General features: G+C 39.3%; 1 protein-coding gene across 5 annotated transcripts in view; it reads right to left on the minus strand.

The window, feature by feature from the left end:
• Nucleotides 1-280: 280 nt before the first annotated feature.
• Nucleotides 281-17,308, minus strand: part of GLYATL3 (glycine-N-acyltransferase like 3) — a 35,042-nt gene continuing 18,014 nt past the window's right edge. For 3 of the 5 annotated variants that reach the window (XM_047733465.1, XM_047733466.1, XM_047733467.1), the window contains 5 exons: nt 15,759-15,864; nt 11,050-11,157; nt 9,541-9,667; nt 5,244-5,370; nt 281-1,784 (listed from right to left, as the gene is read on the minus strand). In XM_047733465.1, coding sequence (XP_047589421.1) covers nt 1,370-1,784; nt 5,244-5,370; nt 9,541-9,667; nt 11,050-11,157; nt 15,759-15,836 — 855 coding nt within the window. In that variant the 5' untranslated portion in view covers nt 15,837-15,864 and the 3' untranslated portion in view covers nt 281-1,369. Of the gene's footprint in view, nt 1,785-5,243; nt 5,371-9,540; nt 9,668-11,049; nt 11,158-15,758; nt 15,865-16,933; nt 17,113-17,308 lie in introns of all 5 variants that reach the window. The other 2 variants (XM_047733463.1, XM_047733468.1) reach the window with 1 other exon arrangement.

A 17,308-nucleotide genomic window follows, 5' to 3' on the forward strand; every position in this document is an offset into this window, starting at 1 on the left:
TGTCTGAGTCCACTTTATACAATCTAGACCAATCTGACCATTCAGTCTGTGCCTGCTTTTATTGTAAATGCAAGGACACAGTTAGCTGGTGATGCATATTTCTTCCTTTGCAATCGTTGAAAGATATATATACACAAAAGAAATCGAAACCCAAATTAAAAAAAAAAAACTCAGGATAAAAGGCTGATGAAAATATTTATTTAATTATTTAGGCATTTAATTTCCTTTACAGAAAAGGTACAGGATTTAGTAACCAAAAAAAATAGATTGAAATCAAAATGACAGCATACTGGATCGATGTCTAACACTGATTGTATTATCTTTAAAATGTCATTTATTTTCCCCGAGCCTTCAATTTTTCATATGCAATGAATTAAAGTTTATTATCTTATCAGAATTCTGAGTTTATACATATGCATATATAAAATATGAAAGAAATGTGTATATGTATTAATGCATCTATGAGAGTACATTTATGTGTGCATCTCCATACCCACATTCACACCTACAGATGTACCTTAGATTCTAATGAGAAAGCAGATTATAGACAAGGAAGCTGGAATAGGTGATAGGTAAGGTCTAATCCTATGCTGACACCATCTGTTTCTACCATTTAAAATGCCTGTATCTTCTTTCCTCCATCCATGACCACTGAGCAGTAGGTACTTTTTAGAAGTGCCATTTCTCGGGCCCTACCGCAGACTTACTGAATCAGGGGTTGTGGGGAAAGAGGCTCCAGAGTCTGTGTTGCAATCTGCCCTCCAGGTGATTCAGAAGTGCACGAAAATGTGAGAACCACTGCACTGGAACATTCCCCAGGAAAGGCGATAGGCTTGAGTTGTAAGCAGAAGTGGGAAACCAGTCACTAAAGGGGAAAAAGCAGGGTATTCTACAGAGAAGCTGGATCAGAAGTGGTAGGAAGAGTTTAGAGAGACATTGCAGCAGGCTGGGGGTGTGTTATTTACGGTAGTGGGGAGCTGGTGTGGCTGTGACAACCCAGAGCAGAAACCCAGGCAGCAATAAGGAAGCCGTAGCCACATGCTCCTGTGTTAAGTCACTGTTCTCATGCAGTCATTTCTATAACTAGGCTGAGAACTTCTGGCTTTGAACCTTTTTCCTGCGGTGCATCCCAAAGGAAGATAATTATCCTCCTCTCAGCCATTGTTGTCTCTGGCCCCTGGTTATTTCCTGTAGAACCCTGACGCAGGGAGAAGGCAGGTTTCTAAGGCTGGTGCTGCGTGTCTTCTCCAGGCCCTTTTCAATTCTTCTGATTCCAGTTGGAACATTCCCTTCTTTGCCAGCTACAGAGTGTACGTATGTTCAGGGAAAAGAAGAAAATTCCTGGAGTTCCAATGGGCTAGAGGTAAACTTAGCCAGAGAAAGCTGCAGGGGTGAGAATAAGCCTATGAAAGCGACAGGGCAAGAACTCAGCCCCGAGATTCTTCAGGAGGCTTATGGATGCTGTATTGTCATCTAGGACGTTGCCCTGACAGGGGAATCCCCGGCTTTGCAACTTCCTGGCCAGTGTGAGGGCCACCAGCTTGCTGTAACCTTTCCTGCGATGCTCTGGCAGGGTATAGCCATGGCACATGGTGGAAAACTGGTCTGTAAGAGACCAAGAGACCAGGTTTCCCTTGTCATCCCGGACACATACACTGGGGAAGCAAGAGATGAGTTTCGTGATATACCGGAGACACTGTTCATTGCCGCCCCTAGACCAAGTCCTGTTGAGTAGATCAGCATCAGCAACACTCAGGTAAGTTAGTCGTGGGGCAGAGCCCTTTCTAGAAGGAAACAACATGAGAAGAAATGTGAAAGCGGGGTCCTAGGACTACAACCAGCTACTTTTCTTCTTTCACTGATTCAAACTAAGAAACAATTCCAGAGGTGTATTTAGCCAACACCAAAATATTTTCAATGAATTGGAATCTATCTATCAGTTCCCACTTATGAACATCTTTCAGGGTTTCATTTCTGGTAGGAGAAAATCCTCATTATATGAAATTGAAGACTTTCCTTCTCATTTTATGCCCATTTCTTTTCACCTTCATATAGATTAGGGCAAGTATTTCATTTTTCTGTAAAACAGTTTTCAGACTTGTTGACACCCTCTCCGAAGCCTTGAACAAGTCCACATTCTTGGGCGCCTAATATTTTCCTTGGTTAAAAAAAAAAAAAAAAGTATTAGGCTAGAACTGTATCTTTATGCATCCATAGCCAGGAAAAAAGTATAGATTGCTTAACATTCTAGGCATTTATAGATGCTCAAGAAATGCCAGTCCTGGGCACCTTGGTGGCTCAGTGGGTTAAAGCCTCTGCCTTCGGCTCAGGTCATGATCTCAGAGTCCTGGAATCGAGTCCCGCATCAGGCTCTCTGCTCAGCAGGGAGCCTGCTTCCTCCTCTCTCTCTGCCTGCCTCTCTGCCTACTTGTGATCTTTCTCTATCAAATAAATAAATAAAATCTTAAAAAAAATTTTAAATAAAAGAAATGCCAGTCCTTCTAGACCTTCCCCTAAAAGGTCTGGAAAAAGGTCTAAGAGCTCATGGTATTGAGATAAAGGCAAGGATAGGAATTGTTGCAATTTCTAAGAACTGAGATGGATTACTTAGTTGAAAGCCTATGGTGCTGATTTTGCTTCAGAATTTGCTTTCATTCTTCAAGTTATCAGTATCATAAGACCATCCCCCATAACAGCTAATGTTATTCTTGCTACGATCTTTATAAAGTACACTTTGTGTTTTCTTTTTATTAGTGGTTCCACAATTAGCTGACATTCTAGGCATACTGTGGGCTCTGGCACTGGGACAATAATCTAACCACTAAGGAGGGTTAAAAAAAAATACAAGCAATCATGGTCTTGATAGAATTTCTTATTTTTGAAAATGAACAAAGGCTGAAAATCCTGAGGCAAAGAAGCCTCATGCAGAAATATCACTGTAGGGGCAACTGGGTGGTTCAGTGGTTTAAGCCTCTGCCTTTAGCTCAGGTCATGATCTCAGGGTCCTGGGATTGAGCCCGGCATCAGGTTCTCTGCTTAGAGGGGATCCTGCTTTCCCCTCTCTCTCTGGCTGCCTCTCTGCCTACTTGTGATCCCTTGTCAAATAAATAAATAAAATCTTAAAAAAGGAAAGAAAGAAAGAAAGAAAGAAAGAAAGAAAGAAAGAAAGAAAGAAAGAAAGAAAGAAATGTCACTGCAAATAAAATCATTGCTAAGGCAAATGTTTTAGGAGTAATTAGTGACTACTACCTTATATCTGAAGGGCAGCGAATCCAAAATAATGGGTATACAAATTTGGGTACTGACTTAGGTGTTAAAGACAATATCTTCCTATGCAGAAGGGAGCAATTTACAGCAAGATCTGATTTTAAAAGACCTGACTGGGGCTGGAGAAGAATTTATAATAGCATCTCAGGGATGTGACAGTAAGATGGGGAAACACATAGCCTGGTTTCTTCAACAAAAAATAATTGAAGAAATAAAAAATATGAAAGGGGAACCTGTATGTAAGAGAGATATTAACCAATTGCAATGTATGAACTTTATTTAGGTGCTTATTCAAATTAAACTGCTAAAATATTATGCTAATTTGGAAAATGTAATTACTAACTGGTTTAAGGAAATACTGTTAACCAAATTTTAAAATAGCACAGAGTTGATGCAGCAAGCTTGAGGCCTCTATCTTTAGGGAAGCCTGCTTGCCAGCTTGGGCCTTGGATGGCAGCTGGCAATTTGGATTTCTGCAGGGGTCCTGCTGTTCCCAGAACTGACAGGAGTTGGCACTTACCGTGCCTACCTGTTTGTGCAATCAGTGTGGTTTATGCGGAACACCTGCTCTCCCTCTGGGAGTCTAGAAAATCGTTATGTGCTAGGCAAAGTATGCCTCCAATAAAAAAAAATCCTATACATGTTGTCACGTTATTGCTAGGGAAATTAAGCGTGTCCTATGTGACTCCATTGGGGAGGGTTCTGGGAAGCTTGTGCCTGGTTTTCTCTGGATTTTGCCAATGCACCTTTTTCCTCTGCTGATTTTGCTTTGTAGCCTGTCTCTTCTGAGTTTTGAGGGATCTACTAGCCAATCAATGAGCTTGTGGGTGGTCCTGGAAACCTCTGTACAGGAGTGATATTAGTATAGTGTTGTTTTTTTTTTTAAAGAATCCTTATCTTTTAGAAATATATGTTAAGATATTTAAGAATAATAGCATAATGTCTGGGATATTTCCTTCAAAGTAGTTAGTAGATAGGTGTATGGATGAAATAAGATTTACATATATTGATGAGATTTTCCTTATTCTAGTCTCTCACTCAGCCTTTGTACGTCCTTGAAAATTTTAATAACTGAAAAAAATAAAATGAAATAAAAATAAAGTCCAATTGCTTTATGTGACTCATAATGCCCATTCTTCTTTAGCTTTAGTCTTGTTTTACTCAAAAATTCCTTCAACATATTCCCTAATAGAAAAATTAACATTCATTGAGGTAGGTACTTTTCAAATATCATGTTTCATTTGTTTACAAAATATGTGTAAGGAAGATATTATAGGTTAATCCCCCCCCCAAAAAAAAGAAATTGATCAAGGCTCAGAAAGATTAAGCAGAAAGGAAGGTCACTAGCAAATGTCAGAGCAGGGGCTCTCCCATTAAGAAAAATGCAGGTTACTCTAACAAGTCTTCTGAAGATTGGATTCTTGAGTCAGAATTAGGAATTATTTCTTAGCTCTACAATTTTCTCCTATGTGTTACTTCAATTTTGTTCAAAAAGGTAATTATACAGTACTTTGTGGGGTAGTGGAAAGGGTTCAAGAGGTAATGTATTTAAAACATTCAATGCCCTGCAAATAAGAGCTCTCTATAAAATCAGTCATTTACCCACTTCCCTGAAACATGAAAAAACACTAAGCATTTTCTGGCTCAAAGAGAGGTTATTTTGAATTATTTGCAGGAGGAGCATACCAAGGAATGATTTTCCTGTGAAAATACAGGACTCCTGAGTTCATTTATCACTATGCACAAAGACACGGATTTGATTTTGCAAGAAATTAGGAGCAGTCAAGCACAGCAGAAAAAAAAAATACACACACACACAGACCCACGGACTCATATACACACAGAGGTATCTAGATTCTGTGGCCTTACTCCAAGGTACCCAAATATCCCTTAATAATACTAAGTGTTTCAGGTACTCCTCTTTGTACTTCTGTATAGGAAGTCCCACCCCACATGCAGAAACTTGGTCTACGTACAGAGAACTGGTGTCCGGCAGAAGTGGATGAGGAAAAAATTGAACAGCCTTGAAGGAAGTTAACTTTACACCTAACTGCTTTGAGTTGGCAACAGCTTTGGAAACATCATGTAACTCACTCTGCAGCCCTGTATATGGAAAGACATAATGAAAAACGGTATTTTATCTGAAAACACAGGAAGGAAATTTGTCGCAGTAGTTTGTACCATGCCGCCAGTTTGCCACCTTGTATCATCCTGACCAATGTCGAGCTATGTATGAATTATTGCAGCTACTCCTGACCTGATTCTCAAACGTTGTATGGGATTTCCAGATCCCCATCCTGTTGTTTCTCACAATCATGATCTTCCATGAACACTTCTGATGGGAATATCCCTTAGGAATCTGGAATTGCTTGGGGGACTTTCCTGACTTCTGACTTGTCAGACTAATCCAAAACTCCTCAAGGTAAGAGAAATTGTATAGCTCTCAAAGTCTACATACTACCCTACAGCTAGAAGCATAAGAGAACTCACATTTATTTGGCAAGGCATTCTGACTTAAAGAGTCTTCTAGACTCTTGCCTAGATGCCCATTACAGAAATATCAAGGTATAAATTTAGCATTGGTGAGATTCCTCCTAAACTTGATTCACTTGGATCCTACTCATTGATCGCAGCTATACGATGTTATCTATAAATCTTCATTCAGTACTTGTATGTAAAACACTGTGCTGGGCACTGCACCAGCATGAGACCCAAGAATGGTACGGTCTCTGATAGAGCTCGTCACATGGCATGTTAGCTTCTGTTTACTTAGAACTGACTTGCTCTGCTTCTCCAAAATCCTATAAACTCTATCCTTCCTAGGGGTTCTGATTAATTGAATCCTCTGGAAATTGACTTTCCCACTTCCATCCATATCTAAAAGCTTGTTTCCTCCTTCCAGTAAGTCATTTCCTATTGAAGAATACACGAACACACGAATAGGAGATCATGTTGAATAGAGTCTGAAATCTGAGCATTGGCTACTTTCTCAGGGAGTTAAGTCTAGAAATACCAAGTAGTTTCTTCAAGTTAACACTATTAGAAATTACAGAAGTTGTGGCTAGACTCCCACACTATAAACCCTAATTACATCAAAGTTATTCAAGAGACTCTGAGAAAAAAATAGTTCAAGCTAATGAAGGGTATGTATGGTAGTTCAAACAAAATTTATTTTTCTTAGATTCAAGTACTTCTTTCTAAAAGTCAGACTAATATTTCTTTTAAAAAACTTTTTAAAAAAGATTTTATTTATTTGAGAGAGAGAGAAAGAGACAGAGAGGGAGAGCACAAGCATGCAGAGGGGCAGATAGAGAGGGAGAAGCAGACTCCCCGCTGAGCAGGGAGCCTGATGTGGGGCTTGATCCCAGGATTTAGAGATCATGACCTGAGCTGAAAGCAAACGCTTAACCAACTAAGCCACCCCGGTGACCCTTGAAAAGCTTTTAAAATCATAAGATGTAATAGAGAAAACTGCATAAAACAAATGTATAACTGAGGCAACTGTGTGGCTCAGTGAGTTAAGCGTCTACCTTCAGCTCAAGTCATGATGTCAGGGTCCTGGGATCAAGCCCTGCATCAGGCTTTCCGCCTAGTGGGGAGACTGCTTCTCCCTCTCCCTCGTCTGCTGCTCTGCCTACTTGTGCGTTCTCTCTCTCTCTGTTAAATAAATATATAAAATCTTAAAAAAAAACAAATGTGTAACTTCATTATTACATATTTTAGCTACTACTAAAGCCATAAAATAGAAATTCACTAACCATCTTCTATTTACCATTCTCCTAAACACAATTCTCTCACTCTCCACTAAAAATAGCCACTATTATCATTTTTAATGACAATCACATCCTTGTTTTAAGTTTTATTATGCAAGGGTGAGTCCTTAAACACTATAGTTAGATTTTGTTCACTTTTTGTCTGGTGGATCTTTTAATCTGCAGCTTTTCTTTACATGCCTATCCCTCCTTCATACCCTTTAAAAATTCTTTCCATTTATTTGTTAAAGAATCCAGTTTGTTGGGTAGAATCTCTATAGTTTGGATTTTGTGGATGATCTCTCCGTGGTTTGTTGACCATATCCTCCTGTCCCTGACATTGATTACCATTTTAACAAATGATTTTCTTTTTGTTCACAGAAGGAACCTTCACTAAAATTGTCCTACATTTCTTCACCTTACCTCCTTAGAAAGAGGTGCTGCTATCTGGATAAGACAGAACTCAGACCATTTATTGGACCACAGTTAATGGGACCACAGTACCAGCAAGCCAGATTCTGGAACTTTTAGGTTAGTGCTCATGTCAACAATCTCTCTCACATCCATGCAACCAATAGTGAACAAAAGAGCCTGGCCCATCTGGATGGCTGTATACTTTTTCATACCCTGTCCTCTCATGGCCAAGACAAAGAGTTTGGCTCTTCCTGTGGGTGAACCTTGATTTAACCTTGTTTATGGACAACTCTTAGATTAAAAATGACAAAGGCATCCCCGTGTAGAGTGCATCGTTGCTCTGAACACCCAGCATTGAAGTAGCTCTGTTGCCTAATATTTTTTTAAGATTTTGTTTACTTATTTGACAGAGAGAGAGCATAAGCAAGGAGAGTAACAGAGGGAGAGGGAGAAGCAGATTCCCGCTGAGCAGGGAACCTGATGTGGGGCTTGATCCCAGGACCCCGGGATCATGACCTGAGCCGAAGGTAGCAGCTTAACTGACTGAGCCACCCAGGCATCCCTCCATTGCCTAATTTTTGTAGGCTTTCCAGGCAGCCCCACCAGTAACTCTGGGGTGCAAGATGAAAGAGCAGCCGTTTCTATGGTAGTTGTTGGCTTTTGGAGTCATTCATGATTTGGGGATGTTATGGGAAGAGCATTTAGGTGCTTTGGTTAAAATGAATAAAGATACCGATGACTTCTTAAAAGCTATTCTGTATTCCAAGGAAATTATAGTTCTTACCAGCAAAGCCTATAGGCGAGAGGCCACATCAGAAGCCAAAGATAATGACTACACTGGTTACATGCTAAAAGAGGGGCCTTTACCACTATTTTAGGTGCTATTAACTCACATCTGTCTCCACCTAACTTCAGGGAGGATGATGTGTCAATGTAAATGATTAAGACTGACTCATGACTAACAGCTTGGCCGGCTAGGGAAAAAACAATACTGGCAATTACAAGGATGTTATCCTAATGGTGGCTGCAGGTGCTTTGAGGAGAGTGGGTCCTCTGGCACCACAGACTGTCCAATCATTGCCGTGATTTTTCATACCAAGGAAGAGATCTACTTATTTCCACACTTGAGTAATAATGGCAAGAAAATTTTGCTAGTTCGGCTAAGTGAGTGGTAGAACCCTGTCTCACGTCTCACCAGCGTAACTGGGGTAAATCTGTAAAAGTGAGAGACAGTTCAGAACTTCCACTGTAACACCTTTGTGAGCATTTCCAAAGGGATGTTATAAAACACCCCAAGTCTTTAGGTAATTATATGCCTTAGTCATCCTTTGCAAGTAGACAGGAGCTTATTCCTTGTGAGAGGGCTTTAGCTGTTTGCTGCTGAAGAAAATTACCAGACTTTGTATTTCTGACCTGGGGGACCGTGCCTTCCTGTCCAATGATCAAGGAACTCTCTTTCAATGCAACAATTAAAAACAAGAACTTCATTGACTGTATCATCTCCCCAGTCATCATGAGAAGTTGGAAAAGTAACCCACTGAACCTGAAATTATCCACGCACAGTATTAGAAACTCTTCATATAGGTCGGTCTTGGCCAAAAGTTCTTCCATTAGCATTGATAACCATGCAATTATCTCCTTGGATCTCAGATATACTCTTATCTTACTAAATCATGCCAGGATATCCAATGCAAATCAGTTAATTATCTCTTTCCAGATTCAGCTGCTTCAGAAAGAAGGAAAGACTTCCCTATTGGCTTACACTGAAGTTAGAGTCACTTTAAAAGATTGGAACAGGAAATGATTAAAGGAATAAAGAAAAATATGCTGTGAAATTACAGTAACAGTGGGGGAAAAATGTCACTTGAAAGCAGCCCAATTTAAATGGTGCCTACTTACCCCAAAGGCCAAGCCTCTTTAGGAGTAAAACAAGTGTTCTTAGGAAACTGTAGTACAAAAATTTTAACTATAAAATGTATATCTATGAATTTGTGCACTTAAGTATATATATATATTATCATATATGTGAAACAGATATCATATCTATCTGATGTATATGACAAAAATGAGAAAAAGAAGACGGCCTAGTGTCTGTGCTTGATCTCACCTTGTATTTGAAAAACTTGATCCCAGTTGATAACATCATGTTCTGCCAACAGGCGTTGGTAAGCCCTGACATCCTTGTAGAACACAGCATAGGCATTAGAATAATGGTCCAGGTTATCTGTCTCAGCCTGGGACAGAAGACATAATTATAAAAACATAAATATGTCCTCTAGGTATCTCAAATCCTAGATAAATTAGGTACATTGACAGCATATGCTTAGATCATTCCCACTGCCAAAATCAGCCACCTGTAAACAATGGCTAGATAGGAATGTGGCTAATACACTCTGGTGAGGGAAGGAACAGATATGTTGCTTGATATACTTTTGCTTGATTATTCTTCTGGTATTTGGAAAGTTTTAAGATCCTTATTCCATCTTTTTCTAGGATTTTATTTATTTATAAAAATGGAAAGGGGGCACCTGGGTGGCTCAATCATTAAGCCTCTGCCTTCGGCTCAGGTCATGATCCCAGAGTCCTGGGATTGAGCCCCACATCGGGCTCCCTGGTCAACAAGAAGCCTGCTTCTGCCTCTCCCACACCCTGCCCCCGGCCCACTTGTTTCCCTCTCTTGCTGTGTCGCTCTGTGTCAAATAAGTAAATAAAATCCTTAGAGATTTTATTTATTTATTTATTTATTTATTTATTTGTCAGAGAGAGAGAGAGAGCACAGGCAGGCAGAGTGGCAGCAGAGGCAGAGGGAGAAGCCGGCTCCATGCTGAGCAAGGAGCCTGATTCGGGACTCGCTCCCAGGACGCTGGGATCATGACCTGAGCCGAAGACAGCCGCTTAACCAACTGAGTCACCCAGACGTCCCAGTAAATAAAATCTTAAAAAAAAAAATGGAAAGGGTATAACTTTTGGAGCCACCTACAAGATTTAAATAGAACTCTCAGAACTTTCCTAATGTGGTCATTCGATGACGTGAGCTCTTTGTCCTTGCAAAATGGGGCAGATGTCATCTTTTTCAGTCTCCCTATGTATTTACCCACATTACCAAAGTTGTTGGACACAGGAAAACATCAAACCAGAGGAAAAACAAGTCTGCATAAGTACGTATGCTTCATGGTTCTAGAGATTGTGAAACACTAAAGAAACACTTTATTGAACACATTTAAGCTAGCAGTTTTCCATGTCTGCAACTCCAAAGCCAGTCAAATTAGAAGCTAATGGTGAGGGGCAGCTGGATGGCTCAGCGGTTAAACCTCTGCCTTAGGCTCAGGTCATGATATCGGTGTCCTGGGATCCTGATCTGTGTTGGGCTCCCTGCTCAGTGGGGAGTCTGCTTCTCCCTCTGCCCCTTCCTCCTTGTGCTCTCTCTCTCATGCAAATAAAATCTTTTTAAAAAACTAATGGTGAAATATGTACCTTATTAAGCTAATACATATGACTGTAATGGTTATAATATCCCCTTTACCCAATCTTTTCTTTCCAGTTGATGCCAACTCTTGGGTTTTCAGGGGTTTTTTGTTTTGTTTTGTTTTGTTTCTCTGCCCTTTCCAATCTGTACCTCTTTCTGTCGTCGGGTGATAACAGCTTTGAAGTCTGGCCACGAATCCACCACTACCTCCTTCTGAAAGGGATTCCCACGATTCATGTTCATCACTGCTCCATAAACCTGAGCCAGAGAACCCAGAGAGACAAGCCAGTCACATTACTAACTCTTTTAGTTGCACATTACTGTTTTCACTTCTTCTGGTACTATATAGTTGTGGCCATGAGAGGGGAATTTTTTTTATAGGCACATATATACAACATGCACACGTACAAACTTTTCTCTTTTTATTTCATTATTGTACATGAAAACTGATAAAAAACAAAACAAACAAACAAAAAACTAGGAAAACCTATGAAAACTCTCGCCAAACTTAGGTTTTTACTGTACAGCAATGAGAGATACCAAAACAACAGGCTGACTAGATGGCACATGGGTCAATAATAAATACTTACAGAAGGAATCAGCATCTGATGTATGGATTTAGGGCTCATAATATATTTTACAATTCCACAGATAATTTTGATGCTCAGCTGCTTTTAAAGCTGATTATACTCTCCAAAAATAACCTGCTTAATGTAACTACTCCTTCAACCCTGAGTTACAATTAAACATCACTGAGGGTAACTCCCCTCCCCAAAAAAGTCCCCTGCCTTTCAGATTTGATGGAGGAAGTCTCTCTAAGCATTCCCTGACCTGAGGGTCATGACTATGTATTATTCATTGCTACGTACATGGAGTCTGACATAGTGGATCATCTGGTTGTTGACTAAACAATACTGAGTATTAGAATTCTGACCTGTGCCCTTTCATATTTCTTTTCTCCACTTAGAATCAAAGATGCCTGCCCTATAAAACAACCTTCATATGCCAGGGGTTCTTATAGAGAAGAAGTTATGGTGGTAACGAGGAGAGTGAGTTACAGGCTAGTGTTCTTAGCAGCACTTTCATCATAGATAGAAACTGAAAACAATCTAAGTGTCCATCAGCAGTGGGAAAAAATGAATAAATTGTGGCACATTCATAGTATATATTACAAAACAGAAACTTAATGGTAATCAAAAGAAGGTAGATACAAAAAGACATACTATGTGATTCAATTTACATTATATTCAGAAAAGACAAAACGACATTATGGTTTTAGAAGTCAGGATACTGGTTCCTTTTGGAGAGCTGGGAAAGATAATGTTTGGAAAAGAGCACTGGGGGGCTGGGGAGAAATCGTGTCTGAAGTAATGTTCTTTCTTGATTGGAGCGTAAGTTATACAAGTATTTGCTCTATGAAAATTCATTGAGCTGCATAATTATGTTATGTGCTCCTTCTACTACGTGTTATACTTCAGTGAAAACCAATTTAAATTATAGGGGCATTAGAAACTACATTTTACTTCTTATATCACATCATGATTCAAATCATGCACCTCAATACCTAGAACATTATTCAACTCTCTTCTCTCCTTCCCAATCTGGGACTTCACTCAAATCTTCTTATAGAATGTATCTTTCCTAATTTGGTCTGGCTAATACTAATGTGTGACATGGATCACACTTAGTGAAAATCCGAGAACTAAATCAACCTGGAAGGGTCATGCTTGCTCTGTTTAATTGTTAAATTTTGGGGATGCTGATCTTATACATACAAAGTCATAAATTTATTAAAGTGTTTTTTTCCCATGAAGAAACCATACATCGTTATTAAAAAATGGACTTAAATATGATTGCAATGTTGAGAAGGTTAAAAGGAAAAAATTTTTTTCTGATATTCAGATTGTGAAAGGAAAAAAAAATGACTTGTTTGTAAGAGTTTTGCAACCAACTGAAAAAGTTGGCATTGGTTGAAGACAATGAAATTCTTTTAACACCTATTTATTCAAAGGGTGCGTGTTGAGAGGAGATGGGAAGTAGCTAGGGGAAGTAAGGATGCTGGAAGAATGAGCAGTTGGAATTTGTGAAGGAAATTTGGAAGGATATTTAATCACTGAAATACTAAGATGAGGTAGGAAGGGGGATGGATGAAATAGGTGATGGGGGTTAAGAAGGAGTTCACTTGTTGTTATGAGCACTGGGTCATGTATGGAAGCATTGAATCACTAAATTGTACACCAGAAACTAATATTATACTATATGTAAACTAAATGGAATTTAAATAAAAACTTAAAAAAAAACAGATTATAAAATATATAGCCATAGCATCCAAAAAAATAGAGGAAACATGGAACAAAAAAACAATTTTTTCTTTATCATTTTGATTCTCGAAGGGGCAGAGCATAACTGAAGAGGTATTTTGAAATTATGGTCAGAGAACCCAAGACAGACGCTATAGAACAATCCAATAACTGAAGAAAGATAAAAAGATTCAAAGGTAAAGAGACTCTGTGTACAGAAAATGAGAAATCGGGAGTGCCAAGCTAAGCAGGTATTAACAAGAAGATGATATGAGGAAGGCATATTTGTGCCTACGTGTTTCATTTCCTTAACTCTTACTTCAAGTGGTATTATGAGAAGCATTAAAAAAATAATAATAAAACCAAAAACCAACAATTAAAAACAATAGAAAACCACAACCATGCAGTTTGGAATCTGAGAGCTTGGATTTAAATCTGAACTCTAGCACTTAGATAAAGGGAAGGGATTTAGCAATATTATCTGTAAAAGTATAATGTAATTACCTGCTTATTCAGTGTTATTAATATTACGGAGGAATTAATAGGTTTTATAAAGTTCATATGAGACAGCATAAAAGGTATGTTAAAAAAATGATACCTACTATTCTGATCAACTCAACTAATCTGAATTCAGAGGACCTTGAAATTAAGATTTGAACAGGTGAGGGTTAATAAGTAATTATTTCATAACACTGCTAGCGACCAACCAACAACAGTTTATTGAGTAATTATACGGGCAAAGCCCCATGCCAAGCAGTATGCGAGGTATCAAAAAAAAAAAAAAAAAAAAAAAAAACAGAAAAAGGAAAAATCAACATCCTCACCTGGGTATCTGGTAGTTAAGTTGTTATAAGAGAAGCAGTAGCTATGAAATCAAAAGAACCAGGATTAACTGATTTTTTTACTTGCTTTAGCCTTTTTTGGACTCTAACTTATTCATTTCTAAAATGGGTTAATAGTCATTTTACAAAGTTGTTGGAAGGATAAAATAAATTGAAATTATTTGTATGCCAAAGTACTACCCACATACTATTTATAATGTAAGAGCCCATCATTTGTCTTGATGATTATGTGATCTTAGATGACCCTGTGAAGGTCACCAAAGCCTTTTTATTTCTCTTTGGCAAAAGAGTGGGTCAAACATTCAATATGGTACATTTTGAGTCAGACTGTCCATTTGTAACCCTTTTAGCCATATGCTCCCAAATTATCAGTCAGATTTTCCCTACCACACATAGTTTAAGTATGATCCATAAGTCAAGATGACTAGATTTAATCACCCCAGTATAGTGCTCTAGATAACTTTTGTTAAAGATTAGTGTAAATAAGGATTATCCAGGGTGTGTGCCAAATACAGAGGTCTCTGGTCTCTGTCTTTAGAAATTATGATTCATTATGTCTCTTCTGGGTTATTAGCAGCCGTCCCATTTGCAAACACATGGTCTTACCACTGAGTTATACCCCTGCCACTTACATTTGAAGATCCATATTGTAGGGCTAGCTCCTTGGTCAAGAATTGCAGCCCTCGGGGCGCCTGGGTGGCTCAGTGGGTTAAAGCCTCTGCCTTCAGCTCAGGTCGTGATCCCAGGGTCCTGGGATCGAGCCCCGTATCAGGCTCTCTGCTCAGTGGGGAGCCTGCTTCCTCCTCTCTCTCTCTCTCTGCCTGCCTCTCCACCTACTTGTGATCTCTCTCTCTCTCTCTCTGTCAAATAAATAAAATCTTTAAAAAAAAAAAAAAAAAAAAAAAGAATTGCAACCCCCAAAGACAATGTCTTTGCACTTTGAATTTTTTTTCTTCAAGTGCTTAACATATTTTAAATCACATATTTATTTGTAATCTGTGATTAATGTCTTCTTCCACAGAAGCTCTGAGTTATCAGCAGGTCCTCACGGACTTTGGGAAGACACCAACAGAGGCTTTATGACCGACAAAGCCATTAAAATAAATAAATAAATAAAGATGTTGAAATAGTCAAAAAAATTTTATGACTCCTGGACCTCAGCTCCGTCGTGAACCTAGGTCATGTTCTCATGAACAATGCTACTTAATCCATACTCTTCTGCCATTAAGGAAAGTTTAAAACTTGAGTTTACCTAGAAATAATCTAGTCCAGCACCACCTAAATTTTCCTAGAGGTCATCTAGAGTGACTGTCAAAAAAAGAATTATCGGGGCGCCTGGGTGGCTCAGTGGGTTAAGCCTCTGCCTTCAGCTCAGGTCATGATCCCAGGGTCCTGGGATCAAGCCCCGCATCGGGCTCTCTGCTCAGCGGGGAGCCTGCTTCCTCCCCTCTCTCTGCCTGCCTCTCTGCCTGCTTGTGATCTCTCTCTGTCAACTAAATAAATAAAATCTTTAAAAAAAAAAAAAAAGAATTATCACAGCCATATCTATGCTGCATGGAATCAGTCCCTAGCAGGAGACACGTGGGAAACTGTCTGTTCAATAGGTTTAATAGGAAAGTCCTCACATCAGAAAAACTCAGGAAACAGCCACAAGTCTGACCTTATTTCACAATAAATAAAATAAAGAAATAAAAGAGAGCTCTTAAGTGTAGAATACCTTGAGTGATTCGGGGAAGTAACTCTTCAACATTTTTTCCAGGATCAGTAATTTGGTAGAACAGTTGAGTACCAGCATCTTCTCCAGAACTCTAGCAATTCCACACCTAATGAGAAAGCAGAAGGGATGTGTTTAGTTTTTACTTGTTAATGTTTGAATCTCCCAAGGAACATCCTTGAAGTCCTGTTTTCACTGGGTACAATTCGAATGCCATCGCTCCCTCTGATGAGGGAAGAAGAGGGAAGATGAGAGGCACTGGGGTGGGTAAACCAGAGAGCACGTGGAAGTAGAGAATGTTAATGACCTAATCTGGGAAAAAGGTGAGTATCCATGCTGGTTAAGTCTTCCTATGATACACACTCACTGTTTGCTCAACTCTTCCTTTGAGACACAAAAACAGTTGTAATTTCACATCTGTTTGTGTTTTCATTGAGTCTGTCTCAAGTTGACTGGGAGGTATAAGAAGGAAAGAGCCCGTGTCTGCTTTGTGCTCTATTGTATTCCAGCACCTACAGGGCCTGGCACAGAGGAAAAGGGCATTCTAAGTGTTTGCTGAATGGTTAAGAGGAAGCTCAGAGTAAGAGTCTTAGGGTAAGCAGGGAAACTTCTTTTTACAATGTGGGGCAAAATGGAAGATGTGAGTGGGTCAGGCATCAGGTGCTTACGGGAAGCCACTTGCCGAGAAATACCTAGGTTGAAGATAAAGAACCAGATGGGAGCAAAGGCTGAGACTCAGTTTTAGTTAGACAAAATTAAGGAAGGAAAAAGGGACTTAATATAACGCATGCAATTCAGCCATTCGGAGGCAGTTATTTTTTTCTAGATTTGGGGACTTCTTATCCCCTGCTTTTTGTCCCTAAGAAAACTTTTTTTCCCCCCAAACATTCCAATCAGGTCTCGACTGAATTAAACAAACGTTTTTCTGTATATTCGATGCAGTAGAGTTTATCCATTTACTCTCAACAAACAGGCACTAGGATGGCAAAAATGTCTCAACTAGACATGAGAACCTGGTGTTTCTGAGACTGCAGTGAATTTTTTCCTGTACAGCATATTCTCCAGATAGAGGGCGCTACTACTTGATTTCAATATGTGGCAGCTCTGTGTGACTATAAGATACTCAAGTGTTTGATTATGATTTAAAATCCACCATGCAACTCCATCATATGGTTTACCTGAGTCTGAACTTCTACGAAGCATATTTCCTGTGATCAAGTCCTGTGGCTGCAGTTTGCTGAGTGCGACACCTGAGGTGTTTGTAATTCTCTCCGGGACTCCGAAAAGATACTAGGGGCAGCACCAGAAAATCAGCTTCCTGGACCCTAGTACTCATAGTCTGGGCTGATAGGAGAAGCTTTGCAAAGATCGAGTTTCCAGGGTTCAGGTTGAGTAAAGGAAGGAAAGATGTAGGCGTCATCTTTTCACACTTGTATCTGCTTGACATTTCACTCCCTCATGCTATCTCTAAATAAAATATTAACTTCTTAGCAGATCCTCATGTTAAATACATTAATTTATTCTAATTCAATATTTGAGAAAATAAGATAAAA

This window comes from Lutra lutra, chromosome 6 (assembly GCF_902655055.1).
Source record: "Lutra lutra chromosome 6, mLutLut1.2, whole genome shotgun sequence".
NCBI lineage: Eukaryota > Metazoa > Chordata > Mammalia > Carnivora > Mustelidae > Lutra > Lutra lutra.